The 24713-nt window shown below is 53.3% G+C and overlaps 1 protein-coding gene and 1 pseudogene across 2 annotated transcripts in view; one reads left to right on the top strand and one right to left on the bottom strand.

Annotated features, from left to right (window-relative positions):
* The window catches only part of LOC309646191 (small ribosomal subunit protein eS24 pseudogene), a 143199-nt pseudogene that overhangs the window by 102455 nt on the left and 16031 nt on the right, over positions 1-24713 (bottom strand). The window lies entirely within an intron of this gene.
* Positions 20-19145, top strand: BPIFB3 (BPI fold containing family B member 3). The gene is given in 16 exon segments (XM_082432087.1): positions 20-2560; positions 3273-3429; positions 5673-5777; positions 6196-6336; positions 7799-7862; positions 9647-9707; positions 10494-10502; positions 10505-10584; positions 10722-10901; positions 12124-12177; positions 14129-14299; positions 15184-15251; positions 16442-16532; positions 17084-17333; positions 17944-18020; positions 18844-19145. Coding segments are annotated over 16 exon segments (1845 nt in total). The 5' UTR covers positions 20-2400; the 3' UTR covers positions 19021-19145.

Genomic DNA, 24713 nt, shown 5'->3' with positions numbered 1-24713 from the left:
AGGTGGGAGGAGATATGGGGATATATGTATATGTATAGCTGATTCACTTTGTTATAAAGCAGAAACTAACACACCATTGTAAAGCAATTATACTCCAATAAACATGTTTAAAAAATTTAATTCATTTGTTTCTTTTTCACCTTTTTAAAAAATGTGGCTACTAGAAAACTTTTTAATTGCATTATATTTCTACTGGTCATCTCCTTCAGGGCAGGTGGTTTGTTTCTTTTGTTTACAGGTGTATCCCCAGCACCTAGCAAACAGTTGGTGCTCCACAAACGCCTGCTGAAGAACGAATGAATGAATGGATGGATGAATGAATGAATTTCTCTCTACCGTCATCTGCACCAGACTCAGGAAGGGAAAAAAGCAGCCTGCTCTGGAACTCCAGGGGGGACACTGGGTCTTGGGAGGTGGGGGTGGAGTTGGTGCCCCTCCCCCATGCTGGCCCAGAGTTCCTCTCTCCAGGCCCCATGGCCATCTCCCTGCCAGGCCTGGGATGGGGGTAGTGGCAGAGGGACAGAAGACCCAGAAGCCTTAAGCTCCTTCCTTCTTTCCCTGGGCCTCAGTTGGGGTAGGTGGGGAAGCAGGGTGGATTCTGTGCCATCGGGGTGTGATCCTTGGAGAACCCTGGAGGGAGATCCTATAGATGGGCTGAATGCCCTACCCCAGCCCAAGTTCTGGGGGGAGGCGGCTGCCTTTGCAGTCCCCATGCTTTCATTCCCACCCCTGGGCACTGACCCCAGCCAGTCCCCCCTTTTACTCTCCCCCCAGAAGGAAGGCTTAGCCCAGGCCCGCAGGGAAAACCGCAATTTGCTTCTGACAGGACACAGTAACGGGTTTCTGGTGGCTGTGCCCCCTTTATGTCCCCAGAGCCATTGTGGGCATATAAGAGCTGCCCCCAGGCCTGAGAGGGTGGAGGAGCCGACAGGAGGCCGGGAACGCCCACCCACTCCTCGTGGAGCTGCAGGAGCGGGTAAGGCAGCCTGCGGGAGACCTGCGGGAGGCTTTATCCAGATCCTCAATCGTTGATCTTGTGACCAACCTGCTGTCCCATCTGAATAATGGGCACTGAAAGAATTCTCCCTAGGAGAACACTGGGGGTACCTGGAGGGTGATGGGAGAAAAAGCCCATTTTGCAGGTGGGAACACTGGGGCTCAGAGAGGGGCAAAAGCAGGGATGTGTGGACTGAGGACAGAATTGTCCTAGGCTGAACGGGGGTGTGTGCATTTTTCTCTAAGCCATGGATTCTGACTGGTTTCTCATTGTGGTAATATTTCCTCCTATAAGAGATTCAAGGTTACAGGGAACCCCTCTGGGACCAGTCCTGCTGAGATGGCTGCTGGTCCATACAGAGCCCATATGTACCTCTGTGCAAATGAGGAAAAGGTGTCCTCTTGGGTAGACACAGCCTGCACCAGGGCAAACTATTGGCGAGTGAAGTGGGGCTGGATTTCCATCCACTCTTGCCCCCTCAGCAGGCACCCCCTCCAGCACACAACAGTGCATGGAGGCCCTAGACACAGTCCCTGCCCTCACAGAGCTCACAGAGATGGCTCATGAGGACACAAGCACAATGCATGATCACAAATTGCCTTAAAGTAAATATTCTGGGTGATGTTTAGTGACAGACGGGCTTCTGTGGACAAAGTAAAGGATGGAGGCCTTTCCAAGCAGTTGACATTTATTCAGAACCTGAAAGATGAGGAGGTAGTCATGCAAAGAACCAGAGGAAGAGCCTCCCTAACAGAAAGAACAGCATGTGCAAAGGCCCTGAGGTGGAAGGAGCTTGTCATGGCTAAGACTAAGAAGGTCAAAGAGGCAGGCAGGGCCCTTGTGAGTAAAAGTAAGGAGCCTGGGTTTTATCCCAAGGGCAGTGGGGGACTGCTGAAGGGTTTAAGCAGGGGTCACATGAGGGGATAGATGGGTATGTGACTGGGTTGGCAGATATGGAACTTCATACAGAAAAATCCCATTCTATGAAACTAGTAAGTTAGCCCTGCTCTCACCTCCTATCTCGTTCCTTTCAACATCAATCCAGGATAGAGGCAGGGGAGGAGGAGAGAAACGGGACATGCTAAATCTAACTGCTGAATGTCTCCAATCAGCCACACCTTCTGCAATGGCCTCTTGAGCCAATGGGAAAGCAGTCCAGGAAACAGAGCTCCCATCCTGCTGTCCCAGAAAGGAAGGCCCCTCTGTGGCTCTCCCTCAGAGACAGGTCCAGGGTCACTGGGGCCGCAGAGGACTAAGACTTTTAAGTCAAATGTGTTAGCCGCTGCTTGAATTGGATGGAGAGGGCTTTCCAGGGAGTGAAGCTGGACTTGAGTTGTGCCAGGTGGGCAGGAGGACCCCGGGTTGGGGAAGGGGCAGAGGGAGGATAACGTCTGGGCAAAAGGATGGCCTCCGGGTTCCTGCTTCCGCCCCCAGTAGGTGTGATGCCGGCGATGTTGGGCGTGTGGTCTCTGCTTCTCCTCTGGGGTCTGGTGACTCCGTGCCAGGGGCTGGTTGAGACGGTGGGCATGCTTGCTCGGATTGACAAGGATGAACTCGGCAAAGGTGAGCCCGAGGTGGGCAGTGTGTGAGGGGTCCAGCTGCAGAGTAAACCACCCCATAGATAGGCTCACATGCTTATGCTTCAGGAACAGATGAGAACAGGTTTTGATTCCCAACTGCATAGGGAGTTCAGGGGGTTAAAGGTTTGCTTGCAGGTTCCAGTGGGCGATTAGTTCACTCTCTTCTGAGAGGTGAACCGGGTGGGACAGGCATGCGGGGTCTGTGTCTCCCTCAAGGACAGGGGCGGGGGTGGTTGAGGAGGTCCAGGGGAGGGTGCTGGCTGGGCCAACATCTCTGCCCCACGTTTCTGGGGTGGGGGAACTCCACTGGGCATTTGCTGCTCCAGAGCTCAACGGCCCAGGGTGACCATAGTTGTGAATAGCAAATGCTTCATGGAGGCTACCCCGGCCTGCTGCACAAGGCGGTCCCTTCCATCTTGCCCTTCTCACGATCCGCACAGAGTCAGACCAAGGGTGCCCAGGAGGGGCAGAGGTCGCCTCCTCCCTCTTGATCGTTCCCTGGTGGCTGTGTGCTCCCTCCTTTACTTCTGCCCCAACTTTCGGTGCTACCGGGTGACCCAGGGTCAGGAGCCCTAGTCATACTCTTGGTCCCAAACCCAATTTGCTGTGTGACTTTGGGCAAATCTCTACCCCTCTCTGGGCCCTAGCTTCCTCATCTGTAAAATGAACCTTCCTCCCCACCACCCTGTTTGCAGACATCCAGAACTCGCTGGTCGGGGGGCCCATTTTGCAGAACATGCTGGGGACTGTCACCTCTGTGAACCAGGGCCTCCTGGGCTCAGGGGGCCTGCTCGGAGGAGGTGGCCTGCTGAGCTACGGAGGGGTTCTTGGCATTGTCAAGGAGCTTTCTGGGTGAGTCCTTACAGTGTGGCCGCTTGGCCACCTACCTACTGTGTGCCCTACAGGAAGTCTGATCTTTTCTTTGCTTCAGGGAATAGAGAAGATGTTGACTCTTTTTAATTTGTTGGCAGGCAGTGGGAATTTCATGGAGAGCCGGGACAGGGAGTCCCAAGAACCAGAGTCAGAAAATAAGGAGTCTGCTGCGTGCCAGGCAGCATGCCCCTGTGGTTGAGGGTTCCAGCTCTGGGGTCAATTTCAATTACTCACTGTGTGACCTGGGGCAAGTTGCTCAGTCTCTCTGGGCTAATCCAGGTTGCTCAGTCTGTCTGGGCTAATCCAAGTTGCTCTTTCTGGGTTAATCCAGGTATCTGCATGGCTCCCTCCCTCCTCCTCTTCAGGTGTCTGCTCCAAAGACCCCTGCCCTGACCAGCCTCTCCTTGTCCCCTTGCCTGCCTTCATGTTCTATAGGGAATGAATCACACCCCTGTACCCTACATATTTCACTTTTTTTTTCCTTGCCTCCCTTGCTAGATTATAAACCCCAGGAGGCTAGGACTTTTGTCTGGCTTGTTCACTGCTGTGTCCCCAGTATCATAAGTAGTGCTTGACACATAACAGATGCTCAAAAAATATTTTTGAATGAATGAATGAAATCACTTAAGAGCTAATATTTATAACTTAATGACCACTTAGACAGGTTTTCTGGGTGCCTAGCACTGTGCTAAGCATTGTGAGTAAATTATCCAATGAATCCAGAGGTAGGAATGTCATCAACTGCACTTAATAGGTGAGACGATCGACGTCCCCACAGGCAGTGAAGGGACTTGCCCGAACTCACTCAGCTAGGAAGTGCAGTAGCAGGGCAGGGCGGGGGCGGTGTCTGGGTGTTTAATCACCGCCCTACTGCCTGCCCCTGGTAGGCAGGAACGAGTCCACGGCTGGTGGTGGATCAGGGGATGGCCAAACAACAGGCCTCGAGAAAGGCTGAAGGCCAGGAGAGGGGTATGGGGAAGTGTCACTGTACAGGAGGAAATGGAGTGCTGGGAGCAGAAGGGGAATGGATGCCCACCTCCCAAAACGGTAAACAGATGTCTGGAAAGGGAGCTGGTAAGGACTGACTGCTCAAGGATCACTAAGTGCCAATCTGTGGTAGGTACTGTCATTATCCCTATTTTACACACGGGGAAACTGAGGCACGGAGCAGCAATGTGATTTGTCCAAGGTCACCCAGTCAATTAGTGGTAGAGCTGGGATTTGAACCATCTGGCTTTTACTGGCTGCACCATGAGCAACTACTCATGGGGTTGTTGCCAGGACAGTGAATCTGTATCAGGCTGAAACAGAGCCTGGCACATAATAAATGCTCCATAAATATTAACTATTATTATTATCATTATTAATAGATCTAGTCCCCCTCCCACTGTAGAATCCCCTCTACTTGGTGAGGCTGGGGCCTCAGATGTGAACCACTGTCCTAGCTTCAAAGAGCCCCCAGTATGAGTTCGGACCCAGCAGTCATGATCCCGTAAGCTCAGGGCAGTGATAGAGGCAGTCCAGGCAGGGTGTGGGAGCTGCTCAGAGGAGCGTATTTGCCTGAGTCAGAGAAGCAGTAAGGAGGGCTTCCTGGAGGAGGAGATACCCTAGCTGAAATCAGGAGAGCTGGAGGAGTCACCTAGCTGACAGTGGATGCAGAGTGGAAGGAAAATTAAGGAAAGGGTATTCCAGACTGAGGGAACAGCCTGGGCAAAGGCCCAGTGGACAGAGAAAATAATGAACTGTGGGGAGCTGTGTTTGAGAACCCCCTTGGGTTGTGTGTGTGAGAGCCTAGGAGATGGGAGTGGAAGGACAATGACCCAGGCCAGAGACTGAACCAGGGCTGAGGCCATTGGGATGGGATGGGGGGAGCACTTTAGCTCATTGAGCCTCCAGTGAGGATGATGATATTACAGTTCCAGAGCATATGCTATACCAGCTGTGCACCTACATTATCTAATTTGTCTCTGCAACATCCCTATGATGTGGGAACTTGTATAACCCCACCTTACAGATGCAGAAACTGAGGTCCAGAGAGGTGAAGTAACTGGCTCAAGGGCCCACAGTTGGGTTTATGGGTTAGAGGTGGGACAGGGGACACACCCAAGAGAGGCTCCAGGCTCTGCCTGGTCTGGGATGGTCCAGGCACTGAGGGACTGGTCCTGGGGCGGGGTGGGGGTCGGGGGGTTGTCTGGTAGTCAGTGGCCCTCTCCTCCATGCAGGCTGAAGACTGAGGAAATCACACTGCCGAAGGTGTCTCTGAAGCTGCTGCCGGGGTTTGTGGTGCACCTAAGCCTGCACACCAAGGTGGGCCTGCATGGCTCCGGGTGAGTGTGCCCCTGGGGACCCCCTACCTCATTGTCTCTCCACACCCACCCCCTGCCCCCCTATTTCCTCCTTCCTTCCCAAGAGACTCCCACTTTCCTATTCCCTCCCTGGATCCCACCCCACTACCCCTCCCCAGGGATCTCCATCCCACTGACGTCCAGAGACTTCCATCTCTCTCTCTGGAGACCCCTACCCCACTGCCTGGAGCTCACTGGTGGGGGTGAGGGAGGGGGCGCAGGGACATGCAAAGGGGCAGGGAGGCAGGAGGTGAGAGGAGGGAATGGGGCCGCTCCCAGGGCTACCCCACCCGCCGCTCGTCTGAGCCCTGGTCAGCGGCCCCGGGGTGGGCGCGGCTAAGGCGGCCCTGGTGGGTGGCGCCTGGCTGCCTGGCCACGCCCCCACCATCTGGTCTCGCAGCCCCCTGGGGGGCCTCCTGCAGCCGGCAGCTGAGGTGAACGTGTCGTCGCGGGTGGCGCTGGGCGTGAGCGCGCGGGGTACGCCCATCCTCATCCTCAAGCGCTGCAGCACGTTCCTGGGCCACATCAGCCTGCTCTCAGGGTGAGTCCGCGGTCTGCAGCCGGTGTTGGGCGGCTCCCCGCGCCCGGACCTCCTCGGGCTCATCGCGCGTGCGCGCACAGGGCGGACGTCTCCTGGATCTCCAGGGAGCGGACGGCTGGGCGGGGCCTGTCTCACCGGATCAAGCCTCGGCGCAGACCTGCAGACTGGCAGGGACAGGGACTTTGGCCCAGCCCGCAGCTTGCAACGTCCACTCCTGAGCGTCCCCCTTCTCCAGCCCCCGAGATCCTGCCTCCCTTCTTCCAGGTAGAACAAGGGCCCTCTGTGGTCGCTTGACCTGTAGGCATTTCAGTCCCTGCTCTTGGCATATACGAGACCCAGCTCAGCCCCTGACTTGCTGTGTGACCCTCCAGGGGAACCCCTTCCCCTGTCTGGGCTTCAGCGCCCCCATCTGTATAATGAGGACCTAAATTTAATGATCTGGAAGGCTCTGGCACTTTTATATCCATCTCTTCCCCCAACTGTCAGGACACAGTGATCCTTCTTCCATGGGACAGCTGAGGCCCACAGAGGGCAAGGGACTTGCCCAAGTTCACACACACAGCTTGAGGCAAGCACGGAGATGGGCTGGTCTCTGGACTCAGGTCCAAGGCTTTCTCACAGCACTCTGCATCCCCCCCCAGCGACACCTGCTGCCTCCCCTGCCTCACATGTTGAGTCAACCCCTGTTAGTCCCTCTGATCCAGGCTAAATCCCACACCCACACCTACACCCCACCTTTGCTGGGTGGCCCTGACCAGTGATGGGTTATCGGACAGCTCTGTGTTAGCTCCCAGGAACAGGGTGAACCGGGGTTGGCCCTGTCTGCAGAAGGGTCTTAGTAAGAGGTTTCCAGGCAGGGTCTTGGGCTCCTTAAACCCCAGTGGCTCCATCCTGTTCCTCTGGGCTGGAGGGGGCTTGGAGGGGGTGGAGCTCAGGAGGGTGTCCTGTGGTTGTGGTTCTGTGATTGTCACCCCTCCCTCTGTACCCCCATACTCTCCAAACAGACCTAAGCCCATCTATCAATATATGCACATCCTCAGGCCACCCTCTCAGGCATTCATTCACTTGACAAATACTCATTTATTCAACAAGTACTTATTGAACCCTCACTCTAAGCCAGGTGCTGTTCTAGGCCCAAATGTCACTCATCTACACATATTGGAGAAGACGAAGGGAACAGACATTTACTGAGCATCAGACATGTTTACACTCCCATTTGATCTCAGCAGCAACTGCTCTCTCTAAGGCAGACACTGTACAGATGGGGAAACTGAAATCCTCCTCTGGGTCCCATGGTGAGGCAAAGCCAAGATTTAAACCCAGCTGCCCAAAGCCCCAGCCGAGCCCACGAGGAGAGGAGATGCGTGATGTCCAGAACCGCCAGTGCCCACCCTGCCCCGTCATCTGGGTTGGCGCTGTCCCCGCGTGGTGGCCACACCTTCACGCATCTCACTCTGCCCAGGCTGCTGCCCGCACCGCTCTTTGGGGTCGTGGAACAGACGCTCTTCAAGGTGCTGCCAGAATTCGTGAGTGTGAGGGCTGCAGGCCAGGTACACCCTGAGCTGTGCCCCTCCTCCCCCGGCTTTGAGTTAATCTGGGCGCCAGGCAGGATTAGGCTGTGTTTTCCTTCCACGCCCATCAGGTAATCCCATCCTGGCCTGTGCACGGGCCTCCCAGGTGCCGCCACCTGCGAGTCTGTAGGTGGGCTGGCACAATCTGTCCCCAGGCCTCTGAATCCAGGTGACCTGAGTCACCTGCTCCCAAATCCAAGTAAGTCTCTTTCTTACCCCCTGCTCTGTCTTTGCCACCTGTATTATTATTATTGACTTTATACTTTTCTTTAAACTAGGTTTGAATTAAAAAATTGGGTCACTCAGTGATTTCACACGAAGCCCTGTGCTTGGCAAACATGTCTAGAAGATCACATACATGTACATGTTAAACACATTATGATTAAACTGCTCCAGGATGCTTGTCCACGGCCTGCCCCCGTCGTCCCTTGAACCACACTTAAGAAAAGCTGGTCTGGCCAAAGCCCCAGTTCACTGAGGACAGAGAGGGGAGGGGCTTGTTGGGGTCACCCAGCCAGCAAAGAGCAGTCAGGCCTCCTGATCCCCAGTCCTGGCAGGACCTCTCCTGTGAGTCCTTGTTAAGAACACCCATGGAGATGGCAAGCGTGTGGGGGACTGAGGTTGGCAAAACTGCCCTGGGCTTGAAGAATCCAATCAGAAAAGAAGCTCAGGGGGAGAAGGGGAGCTCCCAGCAGCAGGGACCCCAGCCCAGGCCCATCTCAGGTAGATTTCAACAAGGGGGTGTGGGTACATTTAAATTGTGGCCCATAACTGGGGTCTCTGGACCATTAGCTGCAAGACAGGATTCATGTGACTCAAAGAGGTTTTAAAAATAAGAGTTAATTACCAGCACTTAGAGATTGGAGATTTCTCTAAACAATCCCATTTCTGGCTTCTCTTATGCAATCAGCCACCCCAGCTGCACGTACCTCCTTCCTGTAGGCCGCACATGGCTGGCGCCCAGGAGGCTCTTCCCCCAACCCATCACAGCCCCTCTGGTCTCCTCTCATTTCCGAGATGTGCCTGACCTCAGAAGCCCTGGAGTTTGGGGCTCCAAGTTTAAATGAAAAGGCAACTCTCTCTTGTCTCTCTGAGAACAGCTGTGACCTTGGACAGGTCTCCGGCCCCAGCAGTAGAATGAAGGGGCTGAAGGAGTGAAGGGGGTGGGCTGAACCACCTCTGGATTCCTGCTCTGGCGGACTCAGATTCTGTGATTCCCAGACTTGGGATTCTGGAAGCCGGACCACTTGTTCCCTGATGTCACAGCCCAGGGGTTTTTAGGAAACCCGGGGTGGCGTGCACAGTGGATGCCCTGGGCCAGGCCTGATTCCAGGTGGAGGGGAGGAGGCGCCCCTCTGTGGGATCCCGATTGTAGGTCTCCCAGTGCCCACATGGATAGCAGGAGGGACCTGAGACCTTGTTTCCTTGGGGGACGGCCTTGTCCCTACACCCCAGCTAGCCTCTGGAATGTGTCTTCCTGTCCCTCCAGCATCCTCCAAGGTTTTCTGAGGGGACTCATGTAGCTGGCCCTCTCCACCACCCGCTCCGCCCTCTGACACTTCAAGCTCCAGCCCCTCCCCTGCCTCCCATCTGTGTGTCTCGCCATCCATCTCCATCGTCTGCCTTACCTCGGTCCCTGGGACCACATAGCAAATCATTCAAAGAAAATGAAGCTGTTCCCCGTGCCATGGCGGGGCCCGCTGTTACTCTCCTGTAACTCCTGTCTCCTCCGGACACAGCCGTGCCCCGTGGTGGACAGCGTGCTGGGCGTGGTGAATGAGCTCCTGGGGGCTGTGCTGTGTAAGTTGGGGCCCACCCTCCTCCTCTCTGCACCTGCTCTTACGTCTCCCCCACCATTACCCCAGCGGGTGGGGTACCAGGGAAGAGGACGGGGCAGAATTCTGGGACCTTTCATGTCTTCCTCAGACTGACGAGGCCGCCACATTGAGGAGGCCTAATGGTGGCGTTCTGAGCTGAGATCAGTTCCGCAGGGTGAGGAGACCCGGAGCCATCCAGGTCTCCATCTGCCGGGGGCTTCAGGCCACTTACTGAGCACCGGCGGTGTGTCTGGCACTGTCAGAAGCATGAGGCAGATACTGTTATTATCTGGACAGACAAGATGACTGAGGCCCAGAGCTTAGGTAAGGAGCCCAAGGCCCCGCAGCCACAGTGGCCCCCAGCCTCTCTGAGCCTTGTGGAGACATGGATGCCTTTTGTATTCACAAAAGGGCCTTGAAAAGTATAAAAATGCATAACTATGATAAGGATAGAAAACTTGGGGGCAGATATGTCTCTGAATGTGGTATTATATGAGAGAGACAGGGCAACAACGTGGTTAGTGGCACCAGCTCTGGAAAACAGGAACCCTGGCTTTGCTACTCTGTGGCTTGTGTTGGCTGGGGCTGGTGACTTCCTCTGTTGGAGCCTCAGTTTCCATATCTGTAGAATGGGGATGACAGTAGTGCCCTGGTGAATGCTTAGTAGAGTTTTAGGCGTTCAGCAGGCACTCTATAAATAGAAGCAGAGCCTGTTATTACTGGGGCCTGGGCTCATGAGGTCTTTCTCCTTCCTCCCCTCCTCATGCAGGCCTGGTGCCCTCGGGGCTCTTGGGTCCGTGGAATTCACTCTGGCCACATTGTCTCTCATCTCCAACCAGTACATAGAGCTGGACATCAATGTGAGTGCCCACCGAGGCCCCGCCCACAGCTGGGGGTGGGTGGGGTACAAGTGGAGGCCAGGCAGGGGATGCTAAGTCAAAGTCAGGTGAGTGAGCTGCCCTGAGACCCTGCCACGCGCTGTCTCCTGCCCCTGCAGCCCATTGTGAAGAGCGTAGCAGGTGACATCATCGACTTCCCCAAGCCCCCCAACCCCATCAAGGTGCCCCCCAAGGAGGACCACACATCCCAGGTGACTGTGCCTCTCTACCTCTTTAACACCGTGTTTGGGCTCTTGCAGACCATTGGTGCCCTTGACCTGGACATCACCCTTGAGCTGGTGAGCATGGCACCCTGCCCTGCTGGACCTTGGCAATGCTAGCGGTGACCTAGTCACATCATCGCTGATCAGCCTTGATGAGCCCTCTTCTTATAATAGGAGAGAGTTGGACAGGTTTATAGCATGCACATACCCACTCTTTTCCTTCAGGCAGACATTGCTAATTGATAATGGCCTCTACTTGGCAAAACCTGAATGGGATTTCCAAATCCTTCTCAACATGACACTCAGGACGTTACTTTGAATTGGTCAAAATTGGCATATGAAATGTAGCCAACTTCCCATCCCTGCACCAGATGAGCCCTTCTAGAGTCAAAGCCCAATTTTACACTAAAGTGTGAATGGCTAACATTCCCACTGCTTTCTCAAGAGCATATTTGAGTTGGAGAGAAGAAGACTAGGGTTGGACTATACCAAAGGTCACTTGGACATTTGTTTTGAAGCTTCTGAGACCTCTCTGTTTCCGTTCTGGCCCCTCTCACACCCTCACAGATGTCTGGAAGCCCCAGCCCCTGGAAGCCTGAGCCAGAGACATTTTCTTGGTCTTAGCCCTGTCCAAAGGCAGGGAGCTCTGAGCTACCTGGGCTCCTACCTGCAGCTCAGCCCAAGGGAGCAGGGATTGATTACTCACTTCCTTCAGGTGGGGTCCAGAGAGCACACTGAAGGCCTATGGGGTGGTTGGAACAGGGTCCTGAGCTGGGAGGCAGGTGTGACCAGATTTTCCAATTTTTTAGCTAGAAACTGCAAATTTATATGAAATGTCCTGATGTGTAAATAGTGGAAACAAATTTATAGTATTTGAAAATATTTTTGGGGTAAAAGGCAAAAATGTCTGGGGTCAGATCCCTGGGCCTTCAGATTATGCGCTCTGGCAGGGCAGTTTAGAAGTTCTAGAATTAGCCTGCCTGGGTCAAAGCCTGGTGCCACCATTTACCAGCTTATGACCCTGGACAGGAGCCTCAGGTTTCCCATCTGTAAAATGGGAATAATCGTAGCACCCACCTCCTCAAGCAGTTATAAAAGTGAAATTAGCGAAGGCACACAAAACCCTTAGCATGTGTCTGGCATGTAGTAAGCACTCATCATTGGTCAATAGAAGGAACATGAGTGTCTGTAGAGAGGTATGTATAAAATTGGGTAGGGGGAAACTACTTTGTGTGTGCTGAGGGATCCCTATTTGGCTCTGTGTTTACCCCCCCATCCCATTTGGTCTTGGGTCCAGGCTTCCAGCAATGTTCCACTGACAACTACAGAGCTGACGGCTTTGGTCCCTGAGGTGAGTGACTCTTTCGTGGGCTTTGTTTACTGTAGCTCTTTCCTGATGACCCTGCGTGGACTCCAGAATCTTTCTCAATACAGCTCTCCAGACAGCTGCAATTGAATGTTGAGTCTAAATTCATACTAAAGTGTGATTGACTAACACCTTATCCTTTCCTGATAGCAGATTTTGCTTAGAGAAGAAAGGACCAGGGTCTAACGGCCCCAGAAGTCAACTGGGCATTTGTCCTGGGGCTGTTGCTCCTATGTCAAGCAGATTCTTTCCAAGTGATTGAGCCCCCTCCCTCCAACTGCCTTACTTCATCTTGGTGTCAGTCTTCTTGTCCTCAGAGAGAAGACTCAGGGCAGTGGCCATGGAGATGAAAGAGAAGGGGGGAGATTCAGGGAGATTTGACTAGTGGGCATCAGTCAGTACGTGACTGCAGGGCCTGGTCCTCAGCTTTCCCATCCCTCCAACTGGGGCTGAATCAGCTTCTTTCCAGCTGTGGGAATCTGAATTATACTGAAGTTGAAATGACTACTACAACGTCTTTACGTAACAGCAGGTTCTGACAGAGGTTAGAAAGAGACCCACAAGGCCTGGGCTTCCACCAGAGAAGATGGAGAGGGCGGCTGAATTTGGGGACACAGACAAACTCTGTGAGTCCTTGAAGGTGGTGATGGAAAGCAGCTTTGGTGGGCCTGAGTGGGGCCTCTGCTAATTGGTGTTTGGGGCTAAAGGGCATAGGTGTCTCAGGCAAAGGCTGAGATTGGGGCTAGACATTCAGAAGAACCTCGTTCTTCTGTGGAGTTGTAAGATGGTGGAAAGGGACTTGGGGGAGGCCAGGGTGGCAGGAGCAGGGACCCATGGATGCAACAAGGCATGCCATGTCTCTTAGCCTAGGGAGGCTGGACTTGTCTCTGGAGCCTGAAGCCTTTGTTTTCACAGCATCAGAGCCCTGTGTGTGGCCCCAGTTCTGAGTTTGGTTCCATGGCTTCAGAATCTGTGGATATAGGAGGCTGGAATCCGGTGATTCCCCCTGTCTTTATGATACTGCAACTCTGGGAGTTGGGGCTTGAGGAATTGGTCACCAGATCCCAGCATTCAAGTGATTCTAACCTTCTGTGGATGCGTGGTTTCCAGCATTTCTGTAATCCACGATGTCGTGATTATGAGATTCAGCATTTCCTGATTGTGTGATTCATTCAGTCAACTAATATTCACTGAGCACCTACTATGTACCAGGCCCTGTGCTAGGTGCTGGGCATGCAGAAGGGGCAATTGGTGAAAAGTAGACAAAAGTCTCCGTGTTCAAGGAGCTGCCATTGTGGTGGGAGGGACAGACATTGAACAAATAAATAAGTAGAATATACACAGTGTCAGAAAGGTGGAGGCGGGTGCTCTGCAAAGCCCTCATTGAGGAGGCGATGTGTGAGCTGAAGGCTGAAGGAGGGGATGGAGGGAGCCATGCGGGTGTCTGGGGAAGACAGTTCTGGCAGAGGGAGCAGCAAGTGCAAAGGCCCTGAGGTGGGAGCATGCCTGGCTAGTTGGGGGAACAGCGAAGTGGTCAGCGAGTCTGGAGAGGAGAGAATGAGGGGCCAGTGGTGGGAGGTGAGATAGGAGGGCAGAGGATGGATGATGTAGGGAGTGTAGGCATCGGGGATATTTTTTGTTTTTGTTTTTTATATTGCGTAATAAAGTGTGTCCTAGGGGGAGGATTTTGACTCTGATTGGTTGTTCTGTGGATTGGTATCTCCGCACCTGAGTGTCAGCCTCGTGGGGGCCAAGACCAGGCCTGTCTGGTTCAGGCTGTTACCTCAGCTCCCAGCACGGTGCCTGGGGCCCACTAGGTGCTCAATGAGTGTTTGTTGACTGACTAACTGATTCTATTAGTGGAGCATCTAAGCTGCCCCTGCTTCTCTCCTCGTGCCCCTACTCTGCCCCCGACTCTGCCCCTGCTTCTCTCCAGACCCTGAGGAAGCTGCCACCGGGCCAGCAGCTCCTGCTCTCACTGCGGGTAAAAGAAGCACCCACAGTCACGCTCCAGGACAAGAAGGCCACGGTCTCCATCCCAGCTAACATCCATGTGCTGTCCTACCTCCCTAAAGGGACCCGTGAAGCCTTCTTCCAGCTGAACAGAGTGAGCAGCTGAGGGGTGGGAGCTGGCACTGGGGTTCTAAGTAGGGCTGACCCTCTCCAGGCTGCGGATCTCAGGGTGGGAGGCCCCATGTGGCACAGCACAGGAAACCCCGCCCCCAATGTCATCACCTGAGCTGAGACCCAAGTGCCCTTGGACTCTCAGCTGCTCCCTCATCACACACGTGTCCACTGTGCTTCCTCAGGACCTCAGGAATTGCCCCCACCTCCCCAGCCTCTCTGTGCTCAGATATCTCTTAGATGACCCTCCAGCTCCCTCCTGGCCCCCACCTCCAGTCTGCTCCCCTCTACCCCACCGCTACTGGTTTTCCCAGCCATACATCCGGGCAGTGGCAGGTCCTTCCCCTGCTCACTCTCTGCCCTGGCTCTGCACGGCCAAACACCATTCCATCCCCAGCCCCTTGCCTCATCCTTGTGCCTTTCCCAGCCTTGCGCCCTAAGCCAGTTACTCAGGGCTACCCGGTCGCACCACCCTGCCTTTGTTTGTGCAGGGACCACCACCTGGAGGGCAGTTTCTCCCCTTCCCTTGGCTAACTCCTCATCTTCCAAGATTCAGCTCAGGAGTCACCTCATGGGGGATGCCTTCCCTCACCCACTGCAGGCTGGGTTGAGGGTCTGTCCAAGCTCCTGCAGCCCTAGAGCTGCCTCGCATCCAACACCGATTGCCCTCAGTACCCTGGTTCTTGAGCGCCAGAACCTTCAAGTTACCTCCTCATAGCCCAGCGTGGACCCTAACACACAGTAGGGCCTCAGCAAGGGGTAGTGGAGGAAATAGACGGTGGAAATTCACCTGTTGGCCAAGGCAGACCTGTCCTCAAGTTCCTTCTGCCAAATTCAGTGTAATCTCTGCCTGCTGTTCCCATGCAGGTGATGACTTTAAATGCCCAGCTGGCTCCGTCAGCTACCAAGCTGCACCTCTCCCTGTCCCTGGAACGGTAATGTGGGATCCTGGGCCTTGTCTTTACGAACAAGAATTAGGGACCGACAGAAACCCTCTCTTATTTATTGAGCAGCAACTAAATTGCAAGTGTTTTACCAGCATCTTCCTTGCCTCTGGGACCTGCTGGGAAGGGGTGGTATTAGCCCATTGTACAGATGAGGCAACTGGGGCCCAGAGAATTGGCTCCAGAGCGGGCATCTTCCACTGCACCTGCTCAAAAGCTGGCCCTGGAGATAAACCTGCTGTGGGGTATGGAGTCTAGACTCCTGAGTTATCAGCCCTAGAGGCTGGCCATGGAGGTAACTGTCCTTGAATGTTGTCACATGCTTTGTTATCCATGTGGACTAGCTATTTCTCTAGTTTCTCCACCCCTGTGGTAACTAGGCCTCATGATAATCATAATGACCAAGATGGTGATGTTGATGACAATCTTTCCTTACACGTGCATGGCACAAAGCCCAGGCTTGCACAGTGGGTTGTCCCTGGAAGCAGGTCCACAGTCTGGGCCTCCATTCTCTGGGCCCAGTGCTCTCACCTTGGCCTGGGGCCTCTCTGTCCCTCCCCTGGATACAGGGGTTTTCCCAGGGGACTCTGGGATCAGACTGTCCTGGGCCATAGGTACCCGGTGCTCACCTGACCCCTGCTGGCCCCTCAGGCTACTACTACCCCGCTGCAAGGCTCCACCATCGCCCCATTTGTAAGCTTGACAAAAGGCCTCACTGACTGCCAGGGTTCGTCTCCCCTTCCTGGTGGCAGTTGAAGCCTCAGCCCTTCAGGAGACAGAGATGTGTGTCCGGGCTCTGGCCCTGGACCTGCATTTGAGCCAGCTGTGATCCGTTGGTGGTTTATTGCCTTTAGTGAGCAGCTGTTGGGTGCAGGGCACTCTGTGTCCAAGGCTCAGTCTATGGGAGGGCCACTCCTTAGAGAGGTTCAGTCAAACAACTGGGATTCAGACCAAGGCTCCAGGGCCATGGAGTCGGAGGTGGCAGTCATGATATCTCAGAAGGAGGTTAGCTCCCTCCAGGCCCATTTTACAGGTGGGAAAACTGAGTCTCTGAGTCAAGGCTGGATAGAGGCAGAGTTGGCCCTGTAACCCTGCTTCCTGATCCTGGAGAGCTAGGGGTGGGGCAGGCTGGGGGTGTGGTGGGTGCTGGGGCCCCTCAACATCTCTCTTCTCTCCACCAGACTCAGTGTCAAGCTGGCCTCCTCCTTCGCCCACGCCTTTGTTGCAAGTTCCTGGGAGGGTGAGCAGCTTGGCATTGGTGAGGGTCTACAGGTGGGGGTGGAAAGGAGGCAGGATGAGTCATGGGCCATATGACTGAGCTGGCCCCAGTCTGGGCTCTGCCCCAATAAGCCAGAGTGGGCAAACATCTGGACAGGTGTGTGTGGGAAGGGGGGGTTGCGGACACGCATACGCACGTATAATATAGTCATTGTCTTAGGAAAGTGAATCTCATGATCTTCCAAAGTCTTGGAACCTCACAAAGTTGTAAATGTGTAGAACCTCACTAGGGTTCAGAATTCTGGAATTTCACACAGTAATAAGGTTCCTAAACTCAGAAAGTTCTAACATTTCAGAGGCCCACAGAGCCCTTAGTTTCCTGCTTCTCAGAGGCCTGAGGTTCTAGAAGTTCACGATGGTCTCAGGTTCTAGGTCATTCTAAGTGTTTCTAAACTCACAGGAATCTAAGATCAGACCACACAGAGTTACTGGCACTGGGCACATTTCCTCCCTCTTTCTCAGACACAGGCCCCACAGACCCTTCCTCCGGGAGAGCGGCTCGTCCAAGCTCATGGGGCCCAGGGTGAACCCTGCCTAAATCACAGAATCCCCTTTGGGGTCACTGGTGGACAGCCCACCCCAGCGGGCCCTGTGTCTACCAGGAGCTATGTCCTCAGGCATGGGGGTGGGGAGGCTGGGGCAGCTGGACCTCTGGATTTTTATCCCTGGGGAAGGGTTGCACAGCTCCCTGCAAAGCCACACCTCCCAGCCCTCTGTGTGCTCTGTTGCAGGCGTCCCGTTTAGAAGAACGGCTCAGTGATGTGGTCCGGGTAGCTTACATGCCAAAGCTCAATGGTAAGGGCAGCCTTCACTGTCTTCTTGGACACATGGAGTGTCTGAACTCAGGATTGCCAAATCCATTGCCTCTCTCCATTGTTATTTTTTTTAAAAAATTTTTTATTGAAGTATAGTTAATTTACAATGTTGTGTTAGTTTCAAGTGTACAGCAAAGTGATTTGGTTATTATCCATTGTTCTTAATAGAGACACTGAGGCTGGAGAGGGGTTGATCCCCATTTCCAAGATGCAGAAACCAAGATTGTTTCCATTCAGACAACATTGATTAGCTCCTACATCATGCCAGACTCTGGGCCTCAAGAGCTTGTGTTCAAGCTCACAATCCAGAGTGAAATAGTCATGTAAACAAATGAGTAGAATATAGATGACCCAGAATGTGCAAGGGACTGACAGAACCTCAAGGAGGTTCTGCTGAAGGGACCCCTTAAGATGATACAGAAAAAGGACATTTTCATTTGGGTTTAGTAGGATGAGTAGGAGTCTGCCAGTATGGGAACCTGAGTCTCCAAGAAGAGAACTGCCTCGCTAAAGAAAGTTGTGGAATAGGGTCAGCAGGTCCCACCTTGGCTCCCCACGTATCTTTGCTTTCAACCACACCCTCTTCACAGTGAACCTGGATGTTGGAATCCCCCTGCCTAAGGTTCTCAATGTCAATTTTGCCAGTGCGGCCCTCGTGATCATAGCGGTGAGTTTCCCATGCAGGTGTGGCCTAGATGGGCCTTAAGCTTGTCTGTGGAGAGCCCTGCTTGAAACTCATGAGGGGACTGCTCTGCTTCATCAGCTGGTCTGTCCCTGCACCATTTTCTAAGTTGCTCAGGGATTATAAATTACCTAACTTGGGAATGGCAAATATACAACATATGTGCTATCACTCCTTCCTTACTTGCCCGTGGCAGACATTGTCAAGCAGTCACAGAGTTCTTTCCTGCTCAATTCAGACGCAGGACTGGCCGATAGGATGGAACCTCAGGTTTACTCACAGAATCACAGTTCCCCTGGTCCAGGGGTAGCAAGTACATGTTCTGTCTCTCCCTTCTGCTGTGCCCGTGGCAGGCGTGGCTAATAGATCATGACATTTTTTCTTACTGAATATTGACATGGCCTCACAATCCTTTTCAATCCAGCACAGCTTTGAGTCTCGGTACAGCTCTGGGAGGTGGGCAGATCAGGGAATTCTGGGCCCATTTCTCAGATGAGGACCAAGGCTGAAGGAGGCCACATTTCTGGCCCAAGGTCACACAATAAATTAGCAGGAGAAATGGCACTTGAACTTATGTCTCTTAAGTCCTAAATTCAGTGACCTCTCCCACACTGAATGTCATTATTCATCATTCATTCGTTTCTTCATTCATTCACTTAATAAGTGCCAGCTGTGTCCCAAGTACAGTGCTAACCCCAGGGCATGGGGTGGGGGGCACACAGAGATGGCTGCAGGGATGAGGGTATGTGGTGGCGGTGTTGGGCACAAGGACTCAGAGGGCCTAACCTTGAGCCGTTGCCACTTGAAGAATGCTGTTGTGCTGACGTGGCATCCTGAGGCTGACAGCGGGCCACCATCCCTCCCTGTTGACTGCCAGAGTCCTGTCCATCTGCCCGCTCTGCCTCAGTTTCCCTCCCAGGCTCCAGCCTGTGTCGGTGACAGTATAAGTGTCCTTTATCCACGCAGGCTCACCCAGGTGCTCTGACCCTGCAGCTCTGCCCCCAGTCTGGGGTGGGGACTGCAGGGCCAGCCACAGCGCTCTGCTTTGGAGAAAGCTCTGGGGCCTCCTTGGCAAGTCCTGAGCTCTCAATAAACGACTCCTCTATCTCAGCACCTTCCGGCTGGTTTGTTCTCCAGTCACACAGGGGCTGCCTTGGCCTCTGCCTCTGGTGCCCTCCCCAGCTCCAGGCAGGGCTCCTGGGAGGCGAGGGGACTTGGGGCCTAGTCATTGTAGCTTCACATCCCAAACCTTGCTGGTTGGCCCGGGCAGCCTCTGTGTCTCGTCCTGCCTTCCTCCGCCTCTGCCTCGAGCTCCCTGTGTCCCTCTCCCCTCCCACCCTTTCCCTCTCCTCTCTCTATTTTTCTAAATACCTCCATCTTTCACTCTGTCTCTCTGAGTCTGAGTCTGTGTCTGTCTGTCTCTGTCTCTCTGACTTTGGGACATTTCTCAGAAGTGATGTCTGAGCTGAATTTTGAAGGGTAAGAGTTTTCCAGGGAGAAAAGGAGCCAGCATTCCAGGAAGCAAAGATGAGTGAGACTCAGTGTTGCCCGGGAGGGATCACTACTGACTACACATCTGCTGTTGACACACCTCAGGATAGACCTCAGGACAAAGCTACACTGAGAAAAGCTACACTGTGCGGGCAGGGAAACTGACACCAGACAGGAGCCTGGCTGGCCCAAGGCCTCACAGTAGCAGAGCTGGGATGGGAAACTGGGAGTCCTGCCTCTCTCTCCTGGGCTCCTCTCTGCTGCTCAGGATGGGCCTCCTTGGTTCTGGGGAATGGCCCCAAGTTGGTACTTATGAGTGGGCCTGAGTGAAAAGGTGCCAGTTAAGTTTTGGGAACTGGATCAGAGGATTTGAGGGGGGTGCAGAGGAGAGTTGGAACCCATCTAGAGGTTTACCCACCAATAGGAATGACCATCCTCCCATCCATCCATCCATCCATCCATCCTTTCATCCACCCACCCATTCATCCTTCCATCTACCCATCCATCCACCCACCCACCCATCTACCCATCCATCCATTCACATACCCATTCATCCTTCCATCCATTCATCCATCCATCCATCCATTCATCCACCCACCCACCCATTCATCCTTCCATCTACCCATCCATCCATTCACATACCCATTCATCCATCCATCCATCCACCTTCTACCCTTTCTTCCTACCCCTGTCCCTTCTTTCCTCCTTCCCTCCCATCCACCCACCTACAATTACTGGCACCTACTACATGCCAGGCCTAGTGCTGAGTGACATGTTGGGATTTATCTTTGACTCCTTTCTCATCTCCAGTGTCTCCTGACTCCCATCCAGAACAATGCAGTGATTAAATGAGTAGCTTGTGTTAGCTGCCTGTGTTCAGATCCCATCCGAGCTGCCATGTGGCCTCAGGCAAGTCTTTTAATCTCGCTGACTTTCGATTTCTTCATCAGTAACTTGGAGATGATAGTAATTTGGTTTTGAGGGTTAACCAGCACTCAGGATGGTGACTCACCCATCAGAAGCCCTCAGTGCCTTTAGCTCGTGTTACTGCTGCATTATTCTCCCTCCTCATCCTGCCTTCACCTGTTCCTGCCTCTCTACCCAAACCCCAGCACACCCTCCTCCTCTCTCACGAGGACCGCACCTGCCCCCCCTGTCCTCACAACCTCCTCTCTTCCGTCCTGTCCTCCTTCAGCTCATTCTTGACCTTCCATGGCTGGATTCTCACGGCCAACAGGAAATCATCCAAACTCCCAGGTTTGGCATTCAAGGCTGCCTAGACGTGGCCTCAGCTGATCCTCTTGGAGCATGAAGAGGGAGCAGAGCTATCTCTGTGCCTCAGGCTCCTCATCTGCGAAATGGGAATCCCGTAGGACTCACTCATAGGTCGTTTGAGGATGAAATGAGACAGTCCTTGTAGAGTACTGAGAAGAGCGCCTCCAGCCTCACGTGCCCTAGGCAGGGTCTATTATTGTGTTCACACTGGATGTCACTGCCTCACCCTGTTTTCCACTAGACCAAGAGCACCTCAAGGTCAGGGAGGGTCTTTGTCCTGGTGAGTCCTGTGGCTGCACACAGTAGCAGTGAGAGCAGCTAACCTCTACTGAGCACTTACTGTATACCGGACATTGTGTTAGATGCTTAACATCCCTTTGCTCAGTTAATTTTCATAGTGACCATAATCAGTGGGTATTATCACCCTGTATTACATATGAGGAAACAGGCTCAGAGGAATGGAATTGGACAGCTTCTAAGTGGCAAAACCAGGATTTGAACCAGGTCCTTCTTACCCTTACTCCAAAGCCTGGGCTTTTCACGGCTGTGCTATAAAAGTAATACTTGCTGTGTTAATTTTATGCTTAATAAGAGCCAGAAACTGTTCTAAGGGCTTTAGATACATATGTCATCAACTCCTTGAATCAACCCTTCTTTCTAGGAACTGTTTTTACCTTCATTCTAGAGTTGAGGAAACCTGAGGCACAGAGAGGTTAAGAGACTTGCCCAAGGCCACACAGCTAGGAAGTAATGAGGTTAGAACCTGAACCCAGGCCCTTGACTCCAGAGCCCAGGCTCTGAACCTCCGCACTTAGAGTGGGCAATGAAACCAGACGTGCAGGAAGCCCCCCGTTCGGCAGCCCCCCGCAGGCCTGGCGAGCTGACGGTTCATGAGGGGGACCAGTGCTGAGAGGAGGGGTTGGTAGTGGGGCTGGTTCTGTTTCCTGGTCTTGACCGCCTCCTGCATGAATCCCCCACGTGGCCCCCTGCAGGCTGAGTCACCTTCAGGGTGAGTTACCTCCCAGGGCCTGGTCCCACCAGCTCCAGACAAAGGTGCCTTTTGAACGCTAAGCCCAGGTGATCTCCCTGGTGCCGGAGCTACACTAATCCTCTCGGGGCCTGAGGGGGCAGGCTGGCCCCATGGCCACCAGGACTTGGCTGGTCTCAGGACTGAGGACAGGCACAGAGCCTCTGATGACTGACCTTCATGTGTGCACTGCCCTCTACAATTTACAGTGGGCGTTGATCCCTGCTCTCTGGTGGGAGGGATGGGGAGGTGGAGAAAGGCACAGTTGCCCTCTTTGCACTGTATTTCAATTTTATTTTATTTTATTTTTTAATTTTTTAAAATAGATTTTATTTATTTATTTATTTATTGGCTGCGTTGTGTCTTCCGTGGCTGTGCACGGGCTTTCTCTAATTGCTGAGGGCTTCTCTTGCGGTGGCTTCTCTTGTTGCGGAGCACAGGCTCCAGGCACGCAGGCTTCAGCAGTTGTGGCACACGGGCTTAGTAGTTGTGGTGCACGGGCCCAGTTGCTCCGCGGCTTGCGGGATCCTCCCGGACCAGGGCTGGAACTCGTGTCCCCTGCATTGGCAGGCGGCCGTTCAACCACTGCGCCACCAGGGAAGCCCCTGTATTTCAATTTTAAAAGGCAATATTTTTGTTTAACAAGCAGTTTTATCACACTAAGTGCCAGGAATGGGGAGTCAAAAACGGGGTTTACTGAGCCCCCATGAAGCTCCAGGTATATTCCAGATGTTTCCTCTTTAATCCTCAAAACCCTGCTGGGAAAGTGTGATTATGCCCATTTCTCAGATGGCCAGACTGAGGCCCCAGAGGAGAAGTGATTGTCCAGAGCTGAGAAGGCATATGGGATGTAGGAACACAGGCACATGTGGTTCTTAGGGTCCCTACCCTGGAGCCCGTCTAGCCCCTACAGATGATAAGATGGTCCAGGGCCCGGGCTCAAGCACCCCCCTCACACCCCTCATGGTTTTCACTGACTTGCTGCCTTGTGGTGCCAGCAGGGACCCGGAATTATGGGAATAAAAATGCCATCTACTGAGCACCTACTGTGTGCTGCGCCCTGTTCTCAGCACTTTGCATGATTAAGTCACCTGACCTTTACAACCTCCTCTTGAGGCCAGGCCATTCTGGTCACCATCTCAACACCAAAGAAACAGGCTTGGAGAGAACTGACAGCAGAATTTGAACCCAACATCTGGCTCCAAAGCCTGTCCCATTAATGCACCCACTGCAGATAGGGAAACTGAGTCCCAGAGAGGGGCTGGCCCAGGGGCCAGTGGTGACATTGGTGAGTTTGGCAGGACTTAACATCACCCATGCCTGCCTTCAGAGCCTCCATTGCCCCCAGGGAGTAGGGAGGAAGCATCTCCCTGCAGAGTTCGGCAGAACTCACATTTATTCTCAGCCTGGCTTGAGAGCAGGCCTCGGTGGGGAGAGACAAATGCCCCCTCACCCTAGAGAGGTTCTCAGGTAGGCCTGGTGGGGGAGGGAGGAAGTGGCATCAATTAAACATGGAGGTAGGACCTAGGCTGGGGCTGGGGGTAAGAGGCAAGGAGGACTCAGATTTCTCCCCAACTGGTATGGAGAGAGTAAGGGCATTCATTCATTCATTCATTCATTTGCTACACTGGTATCTGTACCTGTGTTGGGCTGGGAGTGGGGCACAGGCTTGGTTTCCCCAGAGTAACGCCATCTCAGGGGGTTGGCATTGCAGAGGGCCTTGGGGGGGGGCATCCAGAGGAAGGGTCAGAGTTAGGGGTTGTCACAGAAAGCTTTCTAGAGCAGCTGGCATTTCTGCAATAGTGTGACTAATGGAATCTGGAGAAGGGTATTCTATGGCAGAGATTGCACATGCAAAGGCCCGGAGGCAGGGAGGCTGGAGGTGGTGGTGGTGAAAGGAACGAGCAGCACTGGTGTGGAAGGCAGATCCTCCTTGAATGCCAAGGAGGAGGTCGGGGCTGTGTCCCAGCAGGTTTTGGAGGGGGCAGTGGCTGCCACTGAGGGGTGGGAGCAGGCACTGACTGGGAAAGAACAGGAGGGAATATTCTGGGGTGATGAAAATGCTCTATATTAAGATAGGGGTGCAGGCTACATACTGTATAACATGTCAGTATTCAACAAATAAACACAACATTTGTGCATTTCGCTGTATGTAAATTTTACATCTAAGGAAAAGAATCATAATGGCATGCATGTTGAAATGTTTAAAGGGAAATATACTGCTAACTGCAACTTTCTTTGAAATACATTTTTTTAAAAAAAGATGGATTAATGGATGAATAGATATGCAATAAAGCAAGTATAACAAAATGTTAATGGTAGATGTAGCTGGTGGGTGTAAGATGACAAGCATATGGGTGTTCGCTGTATACTTCTTTCAACTTCGCTGTACGTATAGACATTTCATAATGAAATATTGGGAGAAAATCTTCTGCAGGTCAGCAGAAGCCTATCTGCTTATTCTCTTCGCACCTGCCCCAAGTTTGAAGAGCAGATCCGTATCCATCTCCCTGAATCCTCAAATCAGTCCTGTGAGGCAGGTATCATACTCATTTAGCAGATGGAAATATGTAATGAGAGGCACAGAGCAGGGAAGTGGCCGGCCCAAGGTCAACCAGTGAGTTCAGGGTTGAGCGAGGTCTGAACCAAGGTCAGCCTGATGCTGAGTCTGGGCACAGCTGTCTGCCCAGGCCATCTGGAGTGGGCAGTGCCTGCTTTAGAGCTGGAAACTAGATGCGTCTGGGGGTGTTTCCACTTCCTCCATCTGGGGGCCTAGCTAGGGTCTCCAGGAATGTGCCCAGACCAGGGGCTGATAAACCCCAGCTCATGTGACACCATCTGGGGCTGAACAAGTTCTCAGAATTAGCCACAAACCGCAAACCCTT

Source organism: Balaenoptera physalus, assembly GCF_965194825.1.
Source record: "Balaenoptera physalus genome assembly, chromosome: 16".
NCBI classification, from domain to species: Eukaryota; Metazoa; Chordata; class Mammalia; order Artiodactyla; family Balaenopteridae; genus Balaenoptera; species Balaenoptera physalus.
The sequence above is the reverse complement of the archived record's forward strand: the minus strand, read 5'-3'. Positions and strand labels throughout refer to the sequence as shown.